Source organism: Meleagris gallopavo, chromosome 18, assembly GCF_905368555.1.
Source record: "Meleagris gallopavo chromosome 18, MGAL_WU_HG_1.1, whole genome shotgun sequence".
Taxonomy (NCBI): domain Eukaryota; kingdom Metazoa; phylum Chordata; class Aves; order Galliformes; family Phasianidae; genus Meleagris; species Meleagris gallopavo.
The window spans coordinates 235,001-258,139 of record NC_139421.1 but is presented as its reverse complement, the minus strand read 5'-3'; the positions used below and the strand labels follow the sequence as shown (position 1 = coordinate 258,139).

The window sequence follows — 23,139 nt, the reverse complement described above, 5'->3', positions numbered from 1 at the left end:
GGTCCTAAAGAGGTTTTGGGGATTGTGAAGTTTGCTCTGCGGAGGAAATACTTGCGGGAGAGGTCACTTTCGTGCAGAATTTGGGGTAAAAAACGGCGGTTTCGGGATTTGCGGCTGAGCAAAGCCGCAGAGGGGCGGTGCCAGTTTCCAAAATGGCGGCTCCGCGCCCGCTTCCAAAATGGCGGCTCCAACTTCAAACAGCTCAGGGAAGAAGATGCCCGCTTCTCCTCCCATATCGCTATGAAGCCGTTGGGGCGAGGGGGCCGAGATGGCTGCTGCCTCCCCCGCGCTGTAAGGGCGGCCTGGCTCAAGATGGCCTCAGGAGGATGAAGCCGTGGCGTCCATCTTTGTTGAGGGCAGCCCGTAGCCATGTGGGAAGCAAGGGTCCCAAGGTGGGGTGGGAAGGGCCATTTTTAGGGACATTTTCAGATCCCCCAAACACTCAAAGGGCTCTTAAATACATCTGCGCTGTGCTCCTGGCCGCCTGGTACACGGGAAACGGTCCCTATTGACCGAAAAACCCCATTTTCACCCCAAACACAGACCCTCTCCACAGCCCCCCTCCCCCTCCCACTCGATAAAATGCCATAAAATCCTAAAACCCCACCTCCAAATTTCAGTTTTTGGCCCTAAAACGGTGCTTGACGACTTTGTCACCCAAAAAGCGCGTTTCTGTCGCCCAAAAGGTGGTTTTTAAACAATTATTTTACTCCCGTTTCTGCCCATCCCGCCGCCAGAGGGCCGTGGCACTGAGCGCAGCTCTTTTCCCTTTTTAAAGTCCTTCCTCCCCCCCTTTTTTTCCCCTTTTTCTTTAAATTTAACTCTTCCATTTCCTGAGCCGCCGGAGGGGTTAGACCCCTCACAGCCCTCTGCCCCTTTCTGCTGCGTTTTGGGGTGAAAAAGACGGATTTTTGTCCCCGAAACAACAAAATGGGGCACCGCCAGGCATTGCCCCCAACACCTCCCACCCAGCAGAGCGCAGGTAATGGGGTCCTGAACCCAAAAAGAGCCCAAAATGGCTCCATCCACATCCCCTTTCCTTCTTCCCCCTCCACACCACCAGCTCTGCTCTCCTTCCCCTTCAAAATCCCCAAACCCGGCACAAAAAGCCGTCCCCGTTGTCCTTCTGTCCGTATTTCCCTCTTTAAAATCCCCAAAACCCAACAAAAAAAGCTGTTTCCATTCTCCTCCCCCTTTTAAAAATCCCAAAACCCAATAAAAAAAGCCAAAAAAGCCGTCCCCGCTGTCCTTCTGTCTGTCCTTCCCCCTTTAAAACCCCCCTAAACTGAACAAAAAGAACCATTCCCATTGTACATCTGTCTGTCCTTCCCCCATCATAAACCCCAAAACCCAGCAAAAAGAGCCATTCCTGTGGTCCTTCTGTCCCTCTGCCCGTTCTTCCCATTGTTCTGCTTTATAGGGTGGGCTTCTGGTGGGGCTGATCCCCCTTTTGTTGCTTTTATTTTAGCAGGAAAATGAGGAAAATGGGATGAAACACAAAGGAAAAAAATAAGAGGGATCCGCGGCGTGAGCCCAAAATCGCCCTTTTTGTCCTCAAATCGGTAAGTCCTGCCCTAAATCCTTTCCTATCAGCTCTTCCTGCCCTAAATCCTTTCCTCTCTCCCTCCCAGTCCTCCCTTCTCCATCCCGTGCAGTTGGAAAATAGGGATTCAGCGCGATCCTAAATGCTGCCCGCAGAGGGGAGTGAGCAAAAGGATTGGGGAAAGCAGTGGGGGGGGATTCTTTTTCCCAATGATTTTGCAGCAAAAAGTGCCAAATTTGGTTATTTCAGCTGCAAGAAGTTACAATTCCCCCCTCCAGAATGTTTAGGGTTGGTGCAAAGTGCCTGAGATTTGTGAGTTTTAGGGGATAAACTGGAGAATTTCTGCTCTTTGTGGGGTGACTGCTGGGGTTTTGGGGGGGAATTCCTGGGAATTTTAGGACAGGAGCCTGCAGGAAGGGTTTGGAACACCTGATCTGACATGAAGGATCCTATTTCCAGATCCACGGAGCCTCTCCTCCTCACTGTAGGGTGACATGGAGCCCTACGTGCTGCTGGACCCACGGCAGAGAGCGCTGTACCGGGATGTGATGCAGGAGAGCTACGAGACACTGATGTCCCTTGGTAACACCGACCCCAAATCCTCTGTTTTTGCCCCCATTTCCATGCTCCCAACCTTTGGGGCTCCCCATTTTTAGGGGAGTCCCACTCCATTTGTTCCCATGCTCCCAACCTTTGGGGCTCCCCATTTTTAGGGGAATCCCACTGCACCCGTCTCCGTTTTTAGGGAAATCCCCTGCTTCTGAGAATCACTCTGCATTTTATCTGATTGGAAATGGGGACACTGAGGTGTCCTCACGCATTTCTGTGCTCCCAGTTCTCCTCCCCTCCGAATAACGGGGAAAATTTGGGTGTGTGTGCTGGGTCTGCCTCTCTGGATCTCCTCGCCCTCACGCAGTGGGGCTGGGGGGCTCTTGGGGAGGGCAGAATCTGCTGACCCATCTTATTCCCCTCTCTTTTATTTCCAGAATTTCCCATTTCCAAACACAACCTGCTCTCCCATAGGGATGAACCCACAGCCCTGGATCTCCACGTACCCAAGGAGACCCTGCTGGGAGGTGAGCCCCACACCACACCTCTGTCATCATGGGGTTGGCCTTGGGTTGGCCATCACCCCAAAATGAAGCATCCCCCGTGGCCTTGGGTTCACCCCAAGATGAAACATCCCCCATGGCCTTGGGTTGGCCATCACCCCAAAATTAAACATCTCCCATGGCCTTGGGTTCACCCCAAAATGAAGCATCTCCCATGGCCTTGGGTTGGCCATCACCCCAAAATGAAGCATCTCCCATGGCCTTGGGTTCACCCCAAAATGAAGCATCTCCCATGGCCTTGGGTTCACCCCAAAATGAAACATCCCCCGTGGCCTTGGGTTCACCCCAAGATGAAACATCCCCAATGGCCTTGGGTTGGCCATCGCCATGGCCTTGGCTTCACCCCAAAATGAAACATCCCCCATGGCCTTGGGTTCACCTCAAAATGAAACATCCCCCATGGCCTTGGGTTGGCCATTGCTATGGCCTTGGGTTCACCCCAAGATGAAACATCCCCCATGGCCTTGGGTTGGCCATCACCCCAAAATGAAGCATCCCCCATGGCCTTGGGTTGGCCATCGCTATGGCCTTGGGTTCACCCCAAAATGAAACATCTCCCATGGCCTTGGGTTGGCCATCGCCATAACCTTGGGTTCACCCCAAAATGAAGCATCCTCCACAGTCTTGGGTTGGCCATCACCCCAAAATGAAACATCCCCCATGGCCAACCCCAGCCTTGGTTTTGCCATCGCTCACGTCTGCCCCTCTCTCTGCCCTACAGACAACGGAGCAGCGCAGGAACCCCCTCAAGAAGACCCCAAAGCAACCAAACCCACAGAAGAGGGTCCTCCCTGCAGCCCTACAAGACAGAAGAGCGGGGAACCACCGCACCTTCACCAAACCCAACCTCGTACCGTGTGTGCTGAATGCGGGAAGAGCTTCAGCCACAAATCAGCCCTGGTCAAACACCAAAAAATCCACTCCGGCGACCGCCCTCATGAATGCCCCCAATGTGGCAAAGCCTTCATCCAACGTTCCGACCTCACCATCCACCAACGTGTGCACACGGGTGAGCGGCCCTACGCGTGTCCCGACTGCGGGCGGCGTTTCAGCGTCAGCTCCTCGCTGCTCACCCACCAACGCACCCACGTTCCTGCTGGGGAGAAACCCAACCGGTGCCCTGAATGCGGACGCAGCTTCGCCGACTCGGCGGCTCTGGATCGGCACCGTAAAAGTCATTTGGGTGGGAAACCCTACGAGTGTGGGGTCTGTGGGAAGGCTTTTGCATGGAGTTCCCATTTGGAGCGGCATCGGCGCATCCATACCGGTGAGAAACCCTTCCAATGCGGCCAATGCGGGCGGGCGTTCGCGTGGAGCTCCCACCTCGACCGCCATATGCGCACCCACGTGATGGTGGAGGAAGAGGAGGAAGAGGAGAAGGAGGAAGGTGGGGAGGATGAAGACCTCCCTCTTCTACCCCAAAAATGCGCAGATTGCGGGAAGCGGCTCAACCACCAGACCGACCCACAGCGCTTCAAGCATAAGGGGACCCAAACGTCACCAACCAGGGATGAGGATGGGCCCTCTGTCACCCCAACGTCATCAAATGGAGATGGGCCCTCTGTCACCCCGATGTCACCAGTTGGGGATGAGGATGGGTCTTCCCTCACCCCAATATTCCCAACTGAGGATGAGGATGGGCCCTCTATCACCCCAGCATCAACTGAGGATGAAGACAGGTCCTCCATCACCCCAACATCAGCAACTGGAAATGAGGATGGGTCTCCCATCACTCCAATATTCCCAACTGGGGATGAGGATGGGTCTCCCATCACCCCAATATTCCCATCTGGGGATGAGGACAGGCTCTCCATGGCCCCATACCCACGCAAACAGTGCAGCACATCCCTCACGCAGAGCTCCAACCCCAAACACCATTGCATCCACCCCACCGAGCAGCCCCACACGCGTCCCCATTGCAAGCATCGCTTCCAACGGAGCTCAGCATCGACCAAACACCAACAAACCCACCCCAAACCACGCACCGAGGAACCCACCACCAAGCCATTCCCATGCAGGGCATGTGGAAAGACCTTTGCTTGGCTCTCCCATTTGGAACGGCACCGCCGGGTCCATACTGGGGAAAAACCATTCCATTGTGGGGAATGCGGGCGGGCGTTCGCTGTCAGCTCCCACCTGGAGAGGCACCGACGGCTGCACCGTGGGGAGAACCCCTACCAGTGTGGGCTGTGTGGGAAGGGCTTTGCTTGGAGCTCCCATTACGACCGGCATCGGCTCACCCATACGGGTGAGAAACCTTTTTCTTGTGCCCAATGTGGGAAATGCTTCGGGCGCAGCTCGCACCGCAACCGGCACCAACGTGCCCATATGAAGCATCCCAGCCATCCCAAGTGGGGCACACAGCCCTCCCCACTGCATGGGGTGAGGGGACGCAACCCTGCTTCCCTGCTGCCTTCCTCCCCTGCCCCACAGCAGCCTTGGGTGCCGCCCCCCAGCTCCTGAGGTAGGGGGTGGGGATTTGTGGGGGGGGCTCAGAGCCAACCTCGCATCTTTGGGGTCACCCTGCAGCTGGAGTGGGGATGGGTTGTTGCCCCCTCCTCCATGCTGGGTGTTAAGGGGATGTTCTGGTGTCCGGGATGCTATCAGGGTGGGGGTCAGGATGGAATGGGGTGAGCGGGGGGGTGTAGAAGGTGGGGAGGTGTGGGGTGGGGCTGGGGGGGGTCACCAAGCATTGCCCCCAAGCATGGTGAAGGGTGACTTAATCCCATAGCTCTCCCCATCCTCTGCCCCACAACGTGGGGTTGGGTGCACGGGATCCCCTGGGGGAATGGAGGAGGGACAAATGGCTCAGAAACACCCCAGGAACCCCCCCCAGGTCCCCCAAACGCCGCTTGGGTCAGGCTGTGGGTTTGGGCTGCTGGGACGGTAACCCAATAAACAGAACTTCACCAAAAATACCTTTTTTGTGCATCTTTTTGTCCGATGAATGACACAGCGGGGCACAGCAGGCCCAGCTCCCACCCTGCAGGACAACCCCATGCTCATCCTGTGGGATCCACGCACATCTCCCACCATGGGGCTCAAGGATACGGCCCCAGGAGCCCCAAAGCCAGCAGCTATGAGGCACAACGCTCCTTTATTTGCCACGCTTGCTTTCCCCACAGCATCCCCGATGAACCAACCCAACAGCAATGAGGACCAGGCACATACTGTGGGGTTTTGGCACCCAGGTTACCACCCCAACCCATGTCATCAGCATCACCACACGGGAAGGTCTGAGCAGACCCAGGAATGGGCTCTCCATCCCCAAAGCACCGCTCTGTTTGCTCCCCATCCCACCTCTTCCTCCTCTACCCCACCACCTCCTCCTCTACCCCACCTCCTCCTCCTCCTCCTCCTCCTCCTCCTCCTCCACTACCTCCTCCCCACCTCATCCACCACCTCCTCCCTACCACCTCCTCCTCCTCCTCCTCCCCACCTCCTCCTCCTCTACCCCACCACCTCCTCCCCCTCCTCCTCCACTACTTCCTCCCCACCTCATCCACCACCTCCTCCCTACCACCTCCTCCCCCTCTACCCCACCACCTCCTCCCCCTCCCCACCTCCTCCTCCTCCTCCACCCCACATCCTCCTCCTCCTCCCCCTCCCCACCCCACCATCTCCACCTCCTCCTCCACCATCCCACCACCTCCTCTCCTTCTCCATCCCCACCACCTCCACCTCCTCCTCCACCATCCCACCCCCTCCTCCTCCACCCCACCCCACTGACCTCACCATCACCGAGCTCCCATCACCGCCGCAGGCTCTCCTTGGCCCCATAACTCAGCGGGGCCTCACGGAGGGTCTCTCCCTCCTCAACCCCTTCCTCCACGAGGACCAAAGCCACTTTGGGGCCGTGGCTGCGGCGGTGCTTGGTGAGATGGGACCCCTGGCTGAAGGCTTCCCCGCACTCAGGGCACTCGTAGGGCTTCTCCCCCGTGTGCACCCGGCGGTGCCTCTCCAGGTGGGACGCCCACGCGAAACCCTTCCCGCAGTCCCCGCAACTGAAGCTTTTTAGGGCCGTGTGGCTTCGCCGATGTGCCAGGAACGGCGGTGCGTCCTCGAAGCGCTTCCCGCAGTCCCCGCATTTATAGGGCCGCTCGGGGCGATGCGTCTTGCCGTGCTGCAGCAGATGGGCTTTCTGCGAGAAGCTCTCCCCGCACAGCCCGCAGGGGAACGGCCGTTCCCCGGTGTGCACCCGCCGGTGCCTCTGCAGGTGGGATGCCCAGGCGAAACCCTTCCCGCAATCCCCGCAGCGATGGCTGCGCTCCCTCCGGTGACACCGTTGATGCCTCAGCAGAGCCGAGGTGGCACGAAAAGCTTTCCCACAATCGGCACAACGTTGTGGTTTCTTCCCGACGTGGCTCCGGCGGTGCCGGCTGAGCTCGGAGCTTTGACCGAAGCATTTCCCGCAGGCGGAGCAGCGGTGCGGCCGCTCTCCCGTATGGCTGCGGCGGTGTTTGGAGAGGTGGGACCCCTGGCTGAAGGCTTCACCGCACTCAGGACACTCGTAGGGTTTCTCCCCCGTGTGCACCCGGCGGTGCCTCTCCAGGTGGGACGCCCAAACGAAACCCTTCCCGCAATCCCCGCACTTATGGGGTTTTTCGGCCGCGTGGCCCCGGCTGTGCGCAATGAGTTCGGTGGCACCGGCGAAACGTTTGCCACAGTGCTGGCATTTGTGGGGTCGGTCGCTGCTGTGGGTCCGACGGTGCTGGAGGAGGTGGGAGCTTTGGCTGTAGGATTCCCCGCACTCGGGGCAGCTGTAGGGCCGCTCACCCGTATGGACCCTCCGGTGCCGCTCCAAATGCGACGCCCACGGGAAGGATTTGCCGCAATCGGGGCAGCTGAACGGACGGTCCCGAACCTGGGACAACTTCACCCCATTGGGTTTTGGGGTCGGGGTGGTGTGGGGTGTCTGCGTGTCCCCAATAGGGACGGCTTTGTCGGGGCGCTTCGCTTTCCGCCTGTTGGATCCCAGCGATCGGTTCTGTGCTGGGTTATGGGGCGGGAGCATCGGGGGTTCCTCTGACCCCACAGCGTCCTCCTCCAGCCCCACAACAGCCTCATCTGCTGCTTTGTGATTCACCAAGCCCTGAGCTGCAAGAGATGAGGGGGTCAAAATGGGGCTGGGATGGATGGGACGGGGCTGAGATGGGGTTGGGATGATGGGATGGGGTTGGGATGATGGGATGGGGTTGGGATGATGGGATGGGGATGGGATGATGGGATGGGGATGGGATGATGGGATGGGGATGGGATGGTGGGATGGAGTTGGGATGGTGGGATGGGGCTGGGATGGGGTTGGGATGGTGGGATGGGGCTGGGATGGTGGGATGGGGCTGGGATGGGGCTGGGATGGTGGGATGGGGCTGGGATGGTGGGATGGGGCTGGGATGGGGTGGGTGGGATGGGGTTAGGAGGGGTGGGATGGGATTGGGATGGATGGGACGGGGTTGGGAGGGATGGGACAGGATGGGGTTGGGATGGGTGAATGGGGTCGGCCCCAACCTACAGAGGATGCAGCACCCAAAGGATGGCAGCATGGCAATGGGGTTCCCTCCTCCTCCCCCCCCCCCAGAAAAAAAAAATCAGAGAAAATGCCAAGATTTGGGGAAACCCCCTCACTGCCATCAGCCTCCCCTAAAAATGAGGCACCCCAAAGGTTGGGAAATGGGGGGAAAACCAGGATTTGGGGTCGGTGTTACCGATGGACATCAGCGTCTCGTAGCTTTCCTGCATCACATCCCGGTACAGCGCCTTGTCCAGCAGCAGGCAGGGCTCCATGGCAGGCAGGGCATCCCCTACAGGGAAGGGAAACCCCTAAAAGAGGGGGCGGGGAGGGGGGGGTTGGGGGGAGGAAATGACCCCAAAATCAGGAGCTGGATTTATCGGTTTGTTTGTATGCGGGGGAGGGGGGCAGAGCCAAAATGTGGGATTTTTAGCCCATATTTCTTCCCCGGGTCAGGATGGATCCCTCAGCCCTACAAGAGGGGGGTCCCCAGAATCCCCCAACCCTACAAGGGGATGGGGGGGGGGGGGGTCCCAACCAGCCACATTTTGGGGGGAAAACACAACAAATCGGAGCATTTACTGGAAAGGGTTTGGGGGTAGGGGGGTGGGGCTGTGAGGCAGCCCCGCATTTCCCACCCCATCGCATCCCATCACCCCAAAACCTTCCCCCATTTCCCCTCCTCACCCTCCCCACCCCCACCCCGACCCCATTTATGGGGAAACGACCCCAAAGCCGGACGCGGTGCGTTGCAATCCCTCCTTCCCCCCCCTACAAACCCCCCGCCCTCCCCCTCAGGTACCTGGAATCAAATCCATCCGTTGGGAAAACGCATCTTATAGGGCACGGATCCTCCCCGGATCCCACAATGGAGGAGAACGCAGCGCTGCTCCGGAAGCTTTGCTATGGGATCCGGGTGGAGCCCCCTAGAGGTGACCCCGACCCCACAACTCCGCCCCATAACCGTAACATCCCGTTCAGCCTCCCCGCATCTTTGGGGGGGGTGGGGTATTGAAATCCCATTCCCTTAAAGGGTGCTGAATGGAGCCATGGTGGGTGCGGATGGGTTGGTTTTGGGGTTGTCTGTAAGGAAAGGGGGGGAATGTGGAGGGATTTGGGGTTTTCCATAGGGAAAGAGGGAGATTTGGGTTTATCCATGGAGAAAAAGGGGGATTTGGGGTTATCTGTAGGGAAAGAGGGTGAATGTGGAAGGATTTGGGGTTTTCCATAAGGAAAGAGGGGGGAACCTGGTGAGATTTGGGGTTTTTCATAGGGAAAGAATGGGATTTGGGGTTATCCGTAGGGAAAGAGTGGGGAACCAGGTGGGATTTGGGGTTATCCGTAGGGATAGAGGGGGATTTGGGGTTATCTGTAGGGAAAGAGGGGGAAGGTGGTGGGATTTGGGGTTTTCCATAGGGAAAGAGGGGGGAACCTGGTGGGATTTGGGGTTTTCCATAGGGAAAGAGGGAGATTTGGGGTTATCCATGGAGAAAAAGGGGGATTTGGGGTTATCCATGGAGAAAAAGGGGGATTTGGGGTTGTCTGTAGGGAAAGAGGGTGAATGTGGAGGGATTTGGGGTTATTCATAGGGAAAGAGGGGGGAACCTGGTAGGATTTGGGGTTTTTCATAGGGAAAGAATGGGATTTGGGGATATCTGTAGGGAAAGAGTGGGGAATGTGGAGGGATTTGGAGTTTTCCATAGGGAAAGAATGGGATTTGGCGTTATCCATAGGGAAAGAGGGGGGAACCTGGTGGGATTTGGGGTTTTCCATAGGGAAAGAGGGAGATTTGGGGTTATCCATAGGGAAAGAAAGGGAACGTGGAGGGATTTGGCGTTATCCATGGGGAAAGAGGGGGAATGCATTGGGATTTGGGGTTATTTGGGGTTCCCAGCTGAGAAATGGGACCCCATTACTGAGGAAATACATGAGGACTGGAGTTTGCCCTCACCTCCCCCCAGGAGCACCGCAGCCCCTACAAGCTCACCTCCCCATGATCCCATTTCACTGCAGCAAAACTCTGCACCCTATAAGGGACCATCCCAGCAGCTCAGGTGCACAACCCTTAAATTACCCCAAAAGCAGCTGGAAAAAACACCTGAGGCTTCTTGAGCCCTGAGACACCCACCCTATAGCTGAACCCTTGGGGTTTCCCATACCTCAACGCTAGGCGTCCCTATAACCTCAATGTTTGGGGTCCCCTATATGTCAACACTTGGGGTTTCCCCATACATCACATTTGGGGGTTCTCCATACCTCAACACTTGGGGTTCCCCATATCTGAATATTTGGGTTTCTCTATCCCTTAACTTTTGGGTTCCCTATACTTCAACACTTGGGGTTTCCCCATACATCACATTTTGGGGTTCTCTGTAACTTCAGTGTTTAGGGCTCCCCATACCTCCACAATTGGGGTTCCCTACATCTCAATATTTGGGTTTCTCTATCCCTCAATCCTTGAGTTCCCCGATAACCTCAATATTTGGGATTCCCTATGACCTCAGTGTTTGGGTTTTTCTATCCCTTAATCCTTGGGTTCCCCTACAACCTCAACACTTGGGGTTCCTTATATCTGAATGTTTGGGATTCTCTATCCCTTAATCCTTAGGTTCCCCTACAACCTCAACACTTGTGGTTCCCTATATCTCAACGTTTGGGTTCCCCTACAACCTCAACGCTTGGGGTTCCCTATATCTCAAAGTTTGGGTTCCCCTATAACCTCAACACTTGGAGTTCCCTATATCTGAATGTTTGGGTTCCCCTACAACCTCAACGCTTGGGGTTCCCTATATCTGAATGTTTGGGTTCCCCTACAACCTCAACACTTGGGGTTCCCTATATCTCAACGTTTGGGATCCCCTACAACCTCAATGCTTGGGGTTCCCTATATCTCAACATTTGGGTTCCCCTACAACCTCAACGCTTGGGGTTCCCTATATCTCAACGTTTGGGTTCCCCTACAACCTCAACGCTTGGGGTTCCCTAAATCTCAACGTTTGGGTTCCCCTACAACCTCAACGCTTGGGGTTCCCTATGTCTCAAAGTTTGGGTTCCCCTACAACCTCAACGCTTGGGGTTCCCTATGTCTCAAAGTTTGGGTTCCCCTACAACCTCAACGCTTGGGGTTCCCTATGTCTCAAAGTTTGGGTTCCCCTACAACCTCAACGCTTGGGGTTCCCTATATCTCAACGTTTGGGTTCCCCTATAACCTCAACCCTTGTGACATTTTGGGGTTCTCCATACCTCCACACATGCAGCGTCCTGCAGGTTCTCTTCCCCCCACACGTCCCCACGGGGCGCTGGATTTGATGCTCCCCCACCCCGCAGAATGGACACAGGAGCTCCATAGGGCAGAAAGGACTCTGAATTTATTTCCCCCTTCCCCTCTCGTTTCTCTCTATGGCAGGATATTTCTCCCCATGGCGACACGCTCTCCATCTTCAGCTCCCCGAAGAGAAGGAGGAGGAAGAAGTGTAGGAGGAGGAGGAGGAGGAAAAGGAGGAAGAGGAGGAAAAGGAGGAGGAGGAGGAAGAGGGGAGCCCCGCTCCGCCCTCCATCGCCGCATCCACCGCCGCCCTGAGTTCCAAGGTCCCAATGAAGGACCCCCGTCGCTCCCGCCGGCGCTGATCTGCATCGCTGACCAACCCCCTGGAGAAGGAGGTAATGAAGGAGCACATCATCTTCCTGGCCGTGATGGACATCCGTCGGGATGCGGGCGTCAGCAGCTCGGATCGATGGGACAAGTTCCTCCTATGGGGTTCTGTCCTCATCCCGTTGCTGGATGCCTTTTGGGATCGCTTCCATCGCTGCCTTCGGGACAGACACCTCCATTGGACGCGGTGGAATTTCTGCCTTCTCCTCCTCGTCTTCCTCTGCTGTTGGCTTTGCCTCTCGCTGGGTGTGGCCATGGGGTCCCCCCCGTCCTCCTCCCCGGCTTGGGGTCCCCCCAGAAGTCCTATGGGGCTCTATGGGGCCGCGTTCCGATGAGGCATTGCGATTGGTCGGCTGTCTCGAAGTCGTTGTGATGTCAGTCTTCCTCATTGGAATTTCCACCAGGATTTGGGCCCAAAAAACAGAGAATTGGGACCCCTAAAGCCCACCCCGGGTTAAGGAACGAGGATGAGGAGGGGGAGGAAGGCTGCAGGGTGTCAGGATGGCCGAGTGGTCTAAGGCGCCAGACTCAAGGCTGAGCCTTCCCAATGGGATTTCTGGTCTCCGTATGGAGGCGTGGGTTCAAATCCCACTTCTGACACAGCTTCTTTTTTCCCCCCACCCAAATTTGGGAAATTTTCCCTTTTTCCCAGCCACCCTACGCTTTGCTGCCCTACTACCCACAGACCCCACAGACCCCACAGACCCCCACAGACCCCACACGTGCACACAACCCCTCTGCAAATCTCACCCACGCGTGCAAAAAACACAAGCGGGGCATGAAGGGCACAGCAGGGACCAACTGACCCCAAATGGGTGGCACAGAACCCCCCACCCATGGGTGAGTCCCCACAATGGGGTCACCAGTGGGACCTCCCCCCCCAGCAGTACCCCACAACCCCCTCCCTGGTGGTCTAGTGGTTAGGATTCGGCGCTCTCACCGCCGCGGCCCGGGTTCAATTCCCGGTCAGGGAAAGTTGTTTTCTAAACTCCACCCCAAATCATTTTTCTATTTTTTTTCTGGAAGCAGATCCAGCCCTGAAGGCACATATTTAATTTGGACAGGTGAGTCGTTCCAGTGCCACCTCCCACCCCTTCCAGCAAACCTAAATATGAACACAACCCCACCTCTCCAGTAGGGCATGGAAAGCCTTTATTTCCCCCATCGCAAAACACCCTCGACTTGCAGCTGATTAAATCCGAGCCAAAGCAAAATAATTAATGAAGAGAAAGGCATCGACGCTGCAAAATGCTGCAGGGTTTGCATTTATTGCAATGCCGTGGTGTTATTTTGCACGCTTGCCTGACCCCCACTGGGGGTATCCAACGGCTGCGTCGGTTTCTTAGCATTCTTTCGGGGTTTTATCCCCTCTCCCTTTGGGATTTGGGTCATCTCACCCCTCTTCTGCCCCCCCGGTTGGGTTTGGGGAGGGATGGGGCTGGCCATCACCGCCCTCCGTCCGCACGCTTCCAGTCCTTGGGCATGATGTGGTGCAGGGCAGCACGCACGTGCGCGGGTCCCACCATGGGACGTTGGCTCTCCTTCCTCAGCCTCTCCGCTTCCCTCTCCACCCTCCTGCAGACGTCCCTTAGGAAAGCCATCATCAGCCCTTTGGCTTCGCGGGACAGGAGCCTGCCGTCCTGCCTGAGCATCTTGCTGGGGTCGAAGAAAGGGCTGGAGGACCTTTTCTTCTGCTGTCGTTTGGGTTTGGGTTTTGTTTTCCCGTTAAACTTCACCCTCTTGGCTGGGGGTCTCCTGCTTCCAGTCTTCTGACGCCTTCTTTTCTGGGGTCCCCGCTTTGGCTGGGGTCTCTTTCCCTTTTGTGGTCTTTTTTTCCTTCCCCCCGCAGATACCATGGCTCAGCTGCGTTGCCTGGACCCCCAAAATCCAATGGAATTCTCCGCCCACTCCCCTTTTATGCAAATTAGCATGCAAATGAGGAGCCCTACGATTGGCCAAAGGAGCGGTACCCCCACCCCAAATGGGAGCAATACCCAATGGGGTCTCTGGGCTCCCCCCGATGCCCCCATTCCTTTGGGTCCGCCATGATGGTTGGCCACCCAATTAACCCAAATTAGCACACGGTGGGGAAATCGAGCTGATGGTGCCCTTAAGGGTGGGGAGGAAATGGAGCAAACCCTTGGATTCTAACATCTTTCCTCAACTTTGCAATCATCAGCAAACTCAGCTCTGTCTGTCAGCTAGAAGACTAATGATGATTAATTACTTCGTTAACGAGTCCGCCCAAATACACCCAATGGTGGTTGCCCAGATTGGCTCCAAAGGGGCCGAGCCTATTTTCATTAACGAAATCACTCATTAATTACTGTCACAGCCCAAACACAGTTGGCGAAAGGATGATTAGAATAATTTATTGTCCGCTAATGAGTGACAGAGTGGAACAACAGGAACTAAAAGCAAATCCTGACTGCCCTGTGCACAAAATATGGAGTTTTTTTCGTCATAAATGCATGAAATGAATCCAAGGAGCTTCAGGATCGTGGTCCTGAGGCTCTGCTCCCCTTCGTTTGTCCTCATTTAACCAAATTTATCCAAATTTATCCTTCCAGTTGATCAGCACTTATCCTAATTGATCCAAATTCGTCCAAATTGATCCAAATTCATCTGATTCATTCTTCTAGTTTACCCATGTTCATCCAATTCACCCTTCTAACGTGCCCAAATTCACCCAACTCACGCTTCCAGTTAACCCAAACCTGTCCAATTAACCCAAATTTATCCTCCTAATTAACCCAAACTCCCTCTCAATGCTCCAGCTCTTTCCCATATGGACTCAGGGTGGATCTTCTGCCCAGCAGCCGCAATGGGGAAGGAGAAGCAAAGGCTTCTCATGTCAGAATGAAACAATTTGCAATTTTGTTAGCAAATTACTCCACTTTTTTTTTTTTTTTTTTTTTTTTTTTTGCATCTCCTCTTTTGCCATCAGTTCCCCATAGCAAAGAATTCCCAGCACTGAGGGGGGTGGGACCCACTCCTAACAGACCCCTACCCCCATCCCATGTGTCGCAATGAGTTTCAGATGGAAGCTGTGCTTCCAGTCACCCTCACGGAAGCAGCAGAAGAAGGAAGATGGGAGGGACTCATTATGCAATTAATAGCTGCTTATGCCCTGACAATAAAGCTGAGGCTGATCACAGAGCAACGTGTGATTGCATGTGCTAGCCTCAGCCTTATCCAAACAAACTGAAATTCTCTCTGGTCCCTGAGACACATGTAAGCAAGGGTTACTCCGTGTTATTCCCAAATCACTCAAGGTATCCTCGCTTCATCTCCAGATCTGATGTCGTGGGGTTGGGTTCGACATTGGGGAGAAGCAGATGGGTTTGGTTAAATGAGGGGCATTGGGACAAAGCTCCCAAAGCAGCAAGAAATGGGGAGGGGGAACAGTGCAATGCTTGGATTGTCCTTAATGGGGTGATCCGTGGGCATCCACCAACTGGTTTTGATGGGAATAGGGGGAAGTTCATGGGCTGGTGAGGTGGATGTGGACAGAGCAGCCCCACGAGGAGCCCAGCTTGCCAAATCTATGCTCTCACCACCCATAGCACTGCAGGGAAAACCCACACCCTGACTTCAAGGAAAACCCATTGCAGACAGAGTTGTGAAACCTTCACGGCTGCGTGACCCATTCACCAGCACTGAGAGAAACCCCATTGAGCTGGGAGGATGCTTGGATGGGATTTGAGGCGGTGGTATCCCAACCCATGGGGGTGCTCTTAAGGTCCTTCCCACCCCAACGCCACTTAGGATTTGGGGCTCCCTCTGTTCAATGATCTCCTTAAGCAGAAATCCCCACAGCTACCAACAGTCACCACCTCAACCAAAGTGTAGTTCCTCAACCTGACCTGCCCTCACCCCGTGGTTCCGCAGAACCCATTTATACGGCATTAATGAAACAATAATATTGACACAAAGGGTCAACAGTTACCGCGAGTAAACCAAGTCCTCCAAAATTCTTCTTAGACTTAATGACAAGCTGCAGAGTGATGCACGGAGCTCAGCGTGGGGAAATCTTGCTGCTTCGGTAAAAGAACTGAAAAAAAGCACCGAAAAATAAAAAAGAGGTACTGAAAGGAGCCAGAAAAACGTAGAGCAGAGCTGCGCTCTGGGGTCTGTGGTGGTTTTATGGTCGCACCATCATGGTGGCCACAGGAAGGAATTTCCACCTTCTGCATGCAGATTCAGGCTCTGACGTGAGCAGAGCTGAAAGCACTGGAGAAAATGAATTATTTCTTTTATTTAAAGGGGAACAAATTTAGTTAGAAGAAAATAGCACCATTCCACTTTGGGTGTTTGGGCAAAGATGCCTCTTGGTTCCCTCTATGCCAATGGAGGGAAGACCAACACAACTCAAGTGATGGAATAATTGAGTGCACGATGGATGGGTTTCCATCTGGAGATACCACTGTCATCATTGGAGGGCATGTTTCAGATGGGTTTCCATCTGGAGATACCACTGTCATCATTGGAGGGCATGTTTCAGATGGGTTTCCATCTGGAGATGCCATTGTCATCACTGGAGAAGATATTTCAGATGGGTTTCCATCTGGAGATGCCATTGTCATCACTGGAGAAGATATTTCAGATGGATTTCCACCTGGAGAATGCCACCATCATGACCAGAAGGGATATTTTGGATGGATTTCCATTTTTTTTTTTGGATGCCACCATCATAACAGCAGGAATACTTCAGATGGATTTCCATCTGGAGATCCCATCATCATGACCAGAAGGGAAATTTCAGCTGGATTTCCGTCATTTTCCATGCTTCCTTCTCGTAACACAGAGGGGTGAGGCTGCCCTTTGTGCCTTTGATGATTGCATCCCACGAATGGATGGCTCATGGTCAAAGGAGGTGAGTAACAACAGCAACAAAAAAAAAACCAACAACAGTAAAAGCAAATACAAAAGAACTGAGTGTGTATTCAGCTGTTACTTCCCCTTCTTATGACATGCTCTGACTTTTTTCCGGGGTGGACTTTTTTTTTTTTTTCCTTAAGCCAGGGTATAAAATGGAAACTAATCTCAGCAGAGGAGCCGCCTGCCTACTGCAACCATGGCTGCGATGGGTGAGTGGTTCTCCCTTGGAATTACTGCTCTCTTTTTCCTACTTTCCTGAAGGCCCCGACCTCAAACCTTTCCATCTGACTGCTCTATTTTATGACCCCATAGAGTTCATGTCAGTGGGCAGTGGGACCTTGACCTCCAAAAAAGATCTCCTTCATCTTCCACGTCACCCAAGGGCATGTAGAGTTATCACGTCAGTTGGGATGGAGAACTCCTGAGCTCCAGAAAAGTTCTCCTTTGCCTTCCACATCACCCTACAGTATTTGGGGTTGGCATGTTGGATGGGATGGAGATCTCTTCACCCCCAGAAAAGATCTTTATCTTCCACATCACCCTACAGTATTTGGGGTTGTTACCTTGGATGGGATGGAGATCTCCTCACCTCCAGACCTCCTTTGCTTTCCACACTGTCCAAAGGTATTTGGGGTTGGTACTTTGGATGGGATGGAGATCTCTTCACCCCCAGAAAAGATCTCCTTTATCTTCCACATCACCCTACAGTATTTAGGATTGCCACGTTGGATGGGATGGAGATCTCCTCACCTCCAGACCTCCTTTGCTTTCCACATTTTCCAAAAGTATTTGGGGTTGTTGTGTTGAATGGGATGTAGATCTCCTCACCCCTAGAAAAGTTCTCCTTTGCCTTCCACATCACCCCACAGTATTTAGGGAGGTCACATAGTGTGGGATGGAGACCTCCTGATCTCTAAAGAAGATCTTTGTCTTCCACATCATCCGAAGGTGTTTAGGGTTACCACGTTGGGTGGAATGCAGTGAGCTCAAAACCCCACGCAGGACGCTGCCCTTCAGGGAGGTCAGGGCAGTGATGGTGTTGAATCAGGACAATTAATACCATTTTCCTGCCTGGCATCACTTTCAACCATACTTTTAAGGCAGCCCTGCTGTTAACCAGGCTAATTACAGCAGCCGCTCTCTAATTATTTTGCGTGACCACCATCAGCACCTCCGGGAAAGCGAGGCTGATCCTACAGCTCTGAGAAATCATCTCCAGGGGAACAGCCCTGGTCTTCAAGCACAGTCCATGAGCTTGGATTTGTTTTGGTCCATGCGTGCTGTGCTTTCAACACAGGTTTTCCCATGAATAAAGATGACTCATGGTGCAGTTAGAAAAGATATTGGTTTTTTTTTTTTTTCCCCTCCTCCTCTTCTCTCTCATCTTCTTTCCCCAGAAAGAAAGTGGAAAAGAAAATGAAAGTAATTCGGTAGTAGAACAAAAAAATCAGGAACTCCCTGTCACAGGGTTTTTGTTTGCACTTCTATCACTTGTCTTCATCTATCTGATGTCTACCTTATGCATCATAGATACACGTGTAATCATGGAATACAGGTTTATAATCCCTTTGTATCTCCAATGCGATCTCTCCTCCCTCCATTGTGCCATCCAGGGTAAAAAAAAAAAGGGGTAAAACACCGTGACGGGGAGGAGGCAGCGGGCACAATGATTTAGTCATTTAAATTACCTCCCTTCCTCACACGCGAATGATGTTTGATCACCATTCCTCATTAGTCCTCTTCCAAATACTCCTCCTGTTGGGACTCGCCAGCGCCAAGAGGTTCCCCTGCTTCCCTGAGTATTGCCTCCATGACAAAGACTACGAGGAGCTGCTGAGCATTGTGAAGAATGGGCTGGAGCCCACGACGCGTCCGTCCAAAGTGGTCATCGTTGGGGCTGGGATCAGCGGGCTGACAGCAGCCAAGCTGCTCCGGGATGCGGGCCATAAGGTGAGGGGTGGCAATTTTTAGGAGATGGGGTGTTGGCAGTAAAGGTTTGCCAGCCTGGAGTGGGAAGTCGTTGATTCCGGGCTGGGGAATCGATGCATTTCTGGGGGGATCAATGCACTGCTGGGGGGATCAGTGCACTTCTAGGGGGGATCAATGCACTTCTAGGAGGATCAATGCACTTCTAGGGGGAATCAGTGCACTTCTAGGGGGGATCAATGCACTTCTAGGGGGAATCAATGCATTTCTAGGAGGAATCAGTGCACTTCTAGGGGGGATCAATGCATTTCTGGGGGAATAAATGCACTTCTAGGAGGAATCAATGCACTTCTGGAGGGATCAGTGCACTTCTAGGGGATCAATGCACTTCTAGGGGGGATCAATGCATTTCTGGAGGAATCAGTACACTTCTAGGGGAATCAATGCATTTCTAGGGGGGAATCAATGCACTTCTAGGGGGATCAATGCACTTCTAGGGGGGAATCAATGCATTTCTAGGGGAATCAGTACACTTCTAGGGGGAATCAATGCACTTCTAGGGGGGAATCTGCACTTCTGGAGGAATCAATGCACTTCTAGGAGAGATCAGTGCATTTCTGGAGGAATCAATGCACTTCTAAGTGGGGAATCAATGCATTTCTGGGGGAATAAGTGCACTTCTAGGGGGGAATCAGTGCATTTCTGGGGGATTCAATGCACTTCTAGGGGAGATCAATGCACTTCTAGGGGGATCAATGCACTTCTAGGGGGATCAATGCACTGCTAGTGGGGATCAATGCATTTCTGGAGGAATCAATGCACTTCTAGGGGGGATCAATGCATTTCTAGGGGGATCAATGCATTTCTAGGAGGGATCAATGCACTTGTAGGGGGAATCAATGCACTTCTAGGGGAGATCAGTGCACTTCTAGGGGGGAATCAATGCACTTCTAGGGGAATCAATGCACTTCTAGGGGAGATCAATGCACTTCTAGGAGGGATCAGTGCATTTCTGGAGGAGTCAATGCACTTGTAGGGGGGATCAATGCACTTCTAGGGGGATCAATGCACTTCTAAGGGGGATCAATGCACTTATAGGAGGGATCAATGCATTTCTAGGAGGGATAAATGCACTTGTAGGAGGAATCAATGCACTTCTAGGGGGGAATCAATGCACTTCTAAGGGGGAATCAATGCACTTCTGGGGGAATAAATGCACTTGTAGGGGAATCAATGCACTTCTAAGGGGGAATCAATGCACTTCTAGGGGGGATTCAATGCACTTCTGGGGGAATCAATGCATTTCTGGAGGAATCAATGCACTGCTGAGTGGGGGATCAATGCATTTCTGGGGGAATCAGTGCACTTCTAGGGAGAGTCAATGCACTTCTAGGGGATCAATGCACTTCTGGGGGGAATCAATGCACTTCTAGGGGGGAGGATCAATGCACTTCTAGGGGGAGTCAACGCACTTCTAGGGGAACCAATGCATTTCTGGGGGAATCAATGCACTTCTAGGGGAGATCAATGAACTTCTGGAGGGAATCAATGCACTGCTGGAGGGGAATCAATGCATTTCTGGGGTGGCTTGCTGGAAGAACCCAAAACCCATTTGCCATCTCTACCCTTTACAGGTGACCATTCTGGAAACCAGCAATAGGGTGGGTGGAAGGATCAGGACCTATCGGGAGAAGGACTGGTACGTGGAGCTGGGAGCCATGCGCCTGCCGAGCAAGCACAGGTGAGCTGCAAAACTCCATCCTTTCCAGGGCCAGATGTCTGTTTTGGAAGTCACAACCCCAAAAGTTGGGTGAGTTCCCATCAGTTGGGCACCCAACCCTGCGTCAGTAAGAGGTTGGAGCCAAGCAGGATGTGGGCATCAGCCAAAATGCTCTGGGGAGAATCTGTGGGTGTCCCAAACACAACACGTGTCCTGGAGTGAGATAAGAGCCCTCCTCCTCTTCCAGAAGAAGAAATAAATGTCTTTGGCTCTCTCCCAACCCAACCAATTCTACATTCTGTGAACACGGCTCTTGTTCCCCATGACATCCCTATAGGTCTCCTTTCCCCGTGGTTGCTGCACTGAGGCAGCACAATTTCCAAGCAGCAAAAATATAGAGGTAGAAGTGCCTAAAATACCCAAAATCTGCACTTAAAAGCCAAAGTCATTGATAGGTGCACCAACATGATCGATGTAGAAACGTCCTCCAGTGCCAAAGTCATGCATGGGTGCACCAACGCCATCGATGTAGAAACGTCCTTCAATGCCAAAGTCAAACACAGGTTCACCAACCTGCCCAATGGGAAAATGCCCATTCCAGGATTCTCTGGGAGGCTTCACCAGCCCACTTCCCACTTCCTTTGCTCCCTTCCAGGCTGGTGCGTGAGTTTATAAGGCAGTTTGACCTGAAGCTCAACCCGTTCCACCAGACAGATGACAACGCCTGGTATTTTGTGAACGGCATCAGAGCCAGAGTGGCAGAAGTAAACAGAAACCCTGACATCCTGAATTACACCCTGAGGGCGTCAGAGAGGGGCAAAAGTGCCAGCCAGCTCTACAGGGAAGCTCTGCAGTCGGTATGTGGTCACCAAGCCAACCAAGCTGGTGTGGGGTCATCAAGCCAACCCAGTAGGATGAGCTCAGCCCATTACCAAACCCCACAGTGGTACCTCAGGTCCCAGCAGAACAGAATTTCTTTGGGAAATGCACTTTTTTTTTTTTTTTTTTTTTTTTTTTTTTTTTTCTGCCTCCTTGACTCCATCAAAATCTATTTCCTCTCCAGGCTTTCAAGGAGTTCCAGACCATGAACTGCAAGGAGTATCTGGCTAAACACGACTCCTTCTCCACCAAGGTAAAGGGTGATTCCAGCTGGTGGAGAGGAGGCAGATTGGGTCAAAAATTCCTAGTTTGCTCATTTTGAGATCTGTCCACCTCAATTGGAGGAGACACTGATCCACAAAGAGTTAGAGCTGTATCCCAATAGATCCAAGTGGATCAGGGCATGAATTTTGGCTGGGGGTTGATCGGTGCACTGAGATAATGACTTCAGGCTCTGACTTCTCCTTGGCTTCCATAGGAATATTTGATTAAAGTTGGAAATCTGAGCCGAGGAGCTGTGCAGATGATTGGGGATTTGCTGAACGAGGATTCGGGCTTTTATCTGTCCTTCCTTGCCTCGCTGTGGGATTTTGATATCTTCTCTCAAGGGGAGAGGTAAGACGTCATCTCTTATAGGGAGAGGTAAGACATCACTCTTATGGGGAGAGGTAAGACGTCATCTCTTATGGGGAGAGGTAAGACGTCATCTCTTATGGGGAGAGGTAAGACTTTTCCTGTAGGAGAGAACCTCACTTGGAGCTGCTCTACGAAAATGCAACGAAATAGGAAATTTTAGCGTCGTTTCAATGTCTGAATGGGATATCCTTCCTCAAAGGGTCTCTCCAGGAGAGATTTTACAACTCAAACCTCTGGGAGAAGTTCTGCCCTCACTGAAACCCAATGCTTTCCCTTCTTCTCCCTTCCAGCTTTGACGAAATCACGGGAGGTTTCGACCAGCTGCCCAAAGCCTTCCACAAAGCACTGCCGGGCGTCATCAAACTCAATTGCACGGTGGAAAAAATCATGACGAAGGGAGGGAAGGTCCGGGTGTTCTACCGTGCTCCGGACACCCTCGCCCCAAGCATAGAGACTGCAGATTACGTCCTCGTTGCCTCCTCAGCCAAAGCCACGAGGCACATCCAGTTCTTCCCACCTCTCTCCCCAACCAAAAACGATGCTCTCCGCTCCATCCACTACGCCAGCGCTTCCAAAATCGCTTTGGTGTGCACGGAGAAGTTTTGGGAGAAGGACGGCATTCGAGGAGGGCAATCCATCACCGACCGCCCCTCCAGGTTTATCTACTACCCCAGCCACAACTTCTCCAGCGGGGTCGGGGTCATTTTGGCCTCCTACACCTGGAACAACGACGCCGACTTCCTCATGCCTTTAGCGGATGAGAAATACTTGGATTTGGTCCTCCAAGACCTGGCGGACATCCACCAGGTGAGCAAGAGTTACCTGCAGTACACCTGCGACCGCTACGTGATACAGAAGTGGCAGCTGGACAGGCATTCCCTAGGAGCCTTCGCTGCCTTCACGCCCTATCAGTTCACTGATTACTCCCAGGCTCTCTTTGAGCACGAAGGAAGGGTGCATTTTGCAGGAGAACACGCTGCCCAACCTCACGCCTGGATTGACACCTCCATAAAAGCTGCCGTGAGGGCAGCGAGCAACATCCACGATGACAGCGAAACCCAAAATCTCAACCTCAACCTGGAGGGCTTCGTGGAAAAGGGAGAGCTCTGAGCTGGCTGGGTTGGGGGGTTGGAACGTTCTTTTGGTGAGGTCAGTCACTTTCCATGAAGATTCAGCCAACAGGAAAATTCGTCAGGAAAAGTGTTAATAATTGAGGGAAAAAAAATACGGAAAAGTCTCTTGTCCTCAGATGGGACACTAACAGCCTCCTGTCCAACACTT

The 23,139-nt window shown here is 53.3% G+C and overlaps 3 protein-coding genes and 2 non-coding genes across 9 annotated transcripts in view; 4 read left to right on the top strand and 1 right to left on the bottom strand.

The window, feature by feature from the left end:
* Positions 1 to 3: 3 nt before the first annotated feature.
* On the top strand, positions 4 to 5,291 carry LOC109370402 (uncharacterized). 3 transcript variants are annotated; one of them, XM_085238958.1, is made up of 5 exons: positions 4 to 392; positions 1,469 to 1,562; positions 2,003 to 2,125; positions 2,530 to 2,619; positions 3,377 to 5,291. In XM_085238958.1, exons 3-5 carry the CDS (start codon positions 2,038 to 2,040, stop codon positions 5,116 to 5,118), a joined length of 1,920 nt encoding a protein of 639 aa, XP_085095084.1. In that variant the 5' UTR covers positions 4 to 392; positions 1,469 to 1,562; positions 2,003 to 2,037; the 3' UTR covers positions 5,119 to 5,291. The 3 variants fall into 3 exon arrangements, with proteins under 3 accessions (XP_085095084.1, XP_019476757.2, XP_019476756.2); XM_019621212.3 differs by lacking the exon at positions 4 to 392 and adding an exon at positions 417 to 982 and having other exon boundaries at positions 1,472 to 1,562; XM_019621211.3 differs by lacking the exon at positions 4 to 392 and adding an exon at positions 417 to 982.
* A 1,069-nt stretch (positions 5,292 to 6,360) lies between these two features.
* LOC104913625 (uncharacterized) lies at positions 6,361 to 9,112 on the bottom strand. Of its 2 annotated transcripts, none has more exons than XM_085238992.1 (3): positions 8,967 to 9,112; positions 8,361 to 8,475; positions 6,361 to 7,752 (listed from the first exon to the last, which is right to left on the bottom strand). In XM_085238992.1, exons 2-3 carry the CDS (start codon positions 8,437 to 8,439, stop codon positions 6,407 to 6,409), a joined length of 1,425 nt encoding a protein of 474 aa, XP_085095118.1. In that variant the 5' UTR covers positions 8,440 to 8,475; positions 8,967 to 9,112; the 3' UTR covers positions 6,361 to 6,406. The 2 variants fall into 2 exon arrangements, with proteins under 2 accessions (XP_085095118.1, XP_085095117.1); XM_085238991.1 differs by having other exon boundaries at positions 8,361 to 8,456.
* A 3,199-nt stretch (positions 9,113 to 12,311) lies between these two features.
* TRNAL-CAA (transfer RNA leucine (anticodon CAA)) lies at positions 12,312 to 12,416 on the top strand. The gene is made up of 2 exons: positions 12,312 to 12,349; positions 12,371 to 12,416. It is a non-coding gene; the product is annotated as a tRNA-Leu (tRNA).
* A 302-nt stretch (positions 12,417 to 12,718) lies between these two features.
* On the top strand, positions 12,719 to 12,790 carry TRNAE-CUC (transfer RNA glutamic acid (anticodon CUC)). Its single transcript has one exon. It is a non-coding gene; the product is annotated as a tRNA-Glu (tRNA).
* A 3,976-nt stretch (positions 12,791 to 16,766) lies between these two features.
* The window catches only part of IL4I1 (interleukin 4 induced 1), a 6,504-nt gene continuing 131 nt past the window's right edge, over positions 16,767 to 23,139 (top strand). Inside the window, exons 1-7 of one of the 2 annotated variants that reach the window (XM_010720632.3) lie at positions 16,767 to 16,906; positions 18,433 to 18,647; positions 20,258 to 20,364; positions 20,999 to 21,200; positions 21,407 to 21,475; positions 21,701 to 21,837; positions 22,149 to 23,139. The exon at positions 22,149 to 23,139 is cut by the window's right edge and continues 131 nt beyond it. In XM_010720632.3, the coding sequence (XP_010718934.1) occupies positions 16,894 to 16,906; positions 18,433 to 18,647; positions 20,258 to 20,364; positions 20,999 to 21,200; positions 21,407 to 21,475; positions 21,701 to 21,837; positions 22,149 to 22,968 (1,563 nt within the window). In that variant the 5' untranslated portion in view covers positions 16,767 to 16,893 and the 3' untranslated portion in view covers positions 22,969 to 23,139. Of the gene's footprint in view, positions 16,907 to 18,329; positions 18,648 to 20,257; positions 20,365 to 20,998; positions 21,201 to 21,406; positions 21,476 to 21,700; positions 21,838 to 22,148 lie in introns of those variants that run through there. The other variant, XM_085238963.1, reaches the window with a different exon arrangement.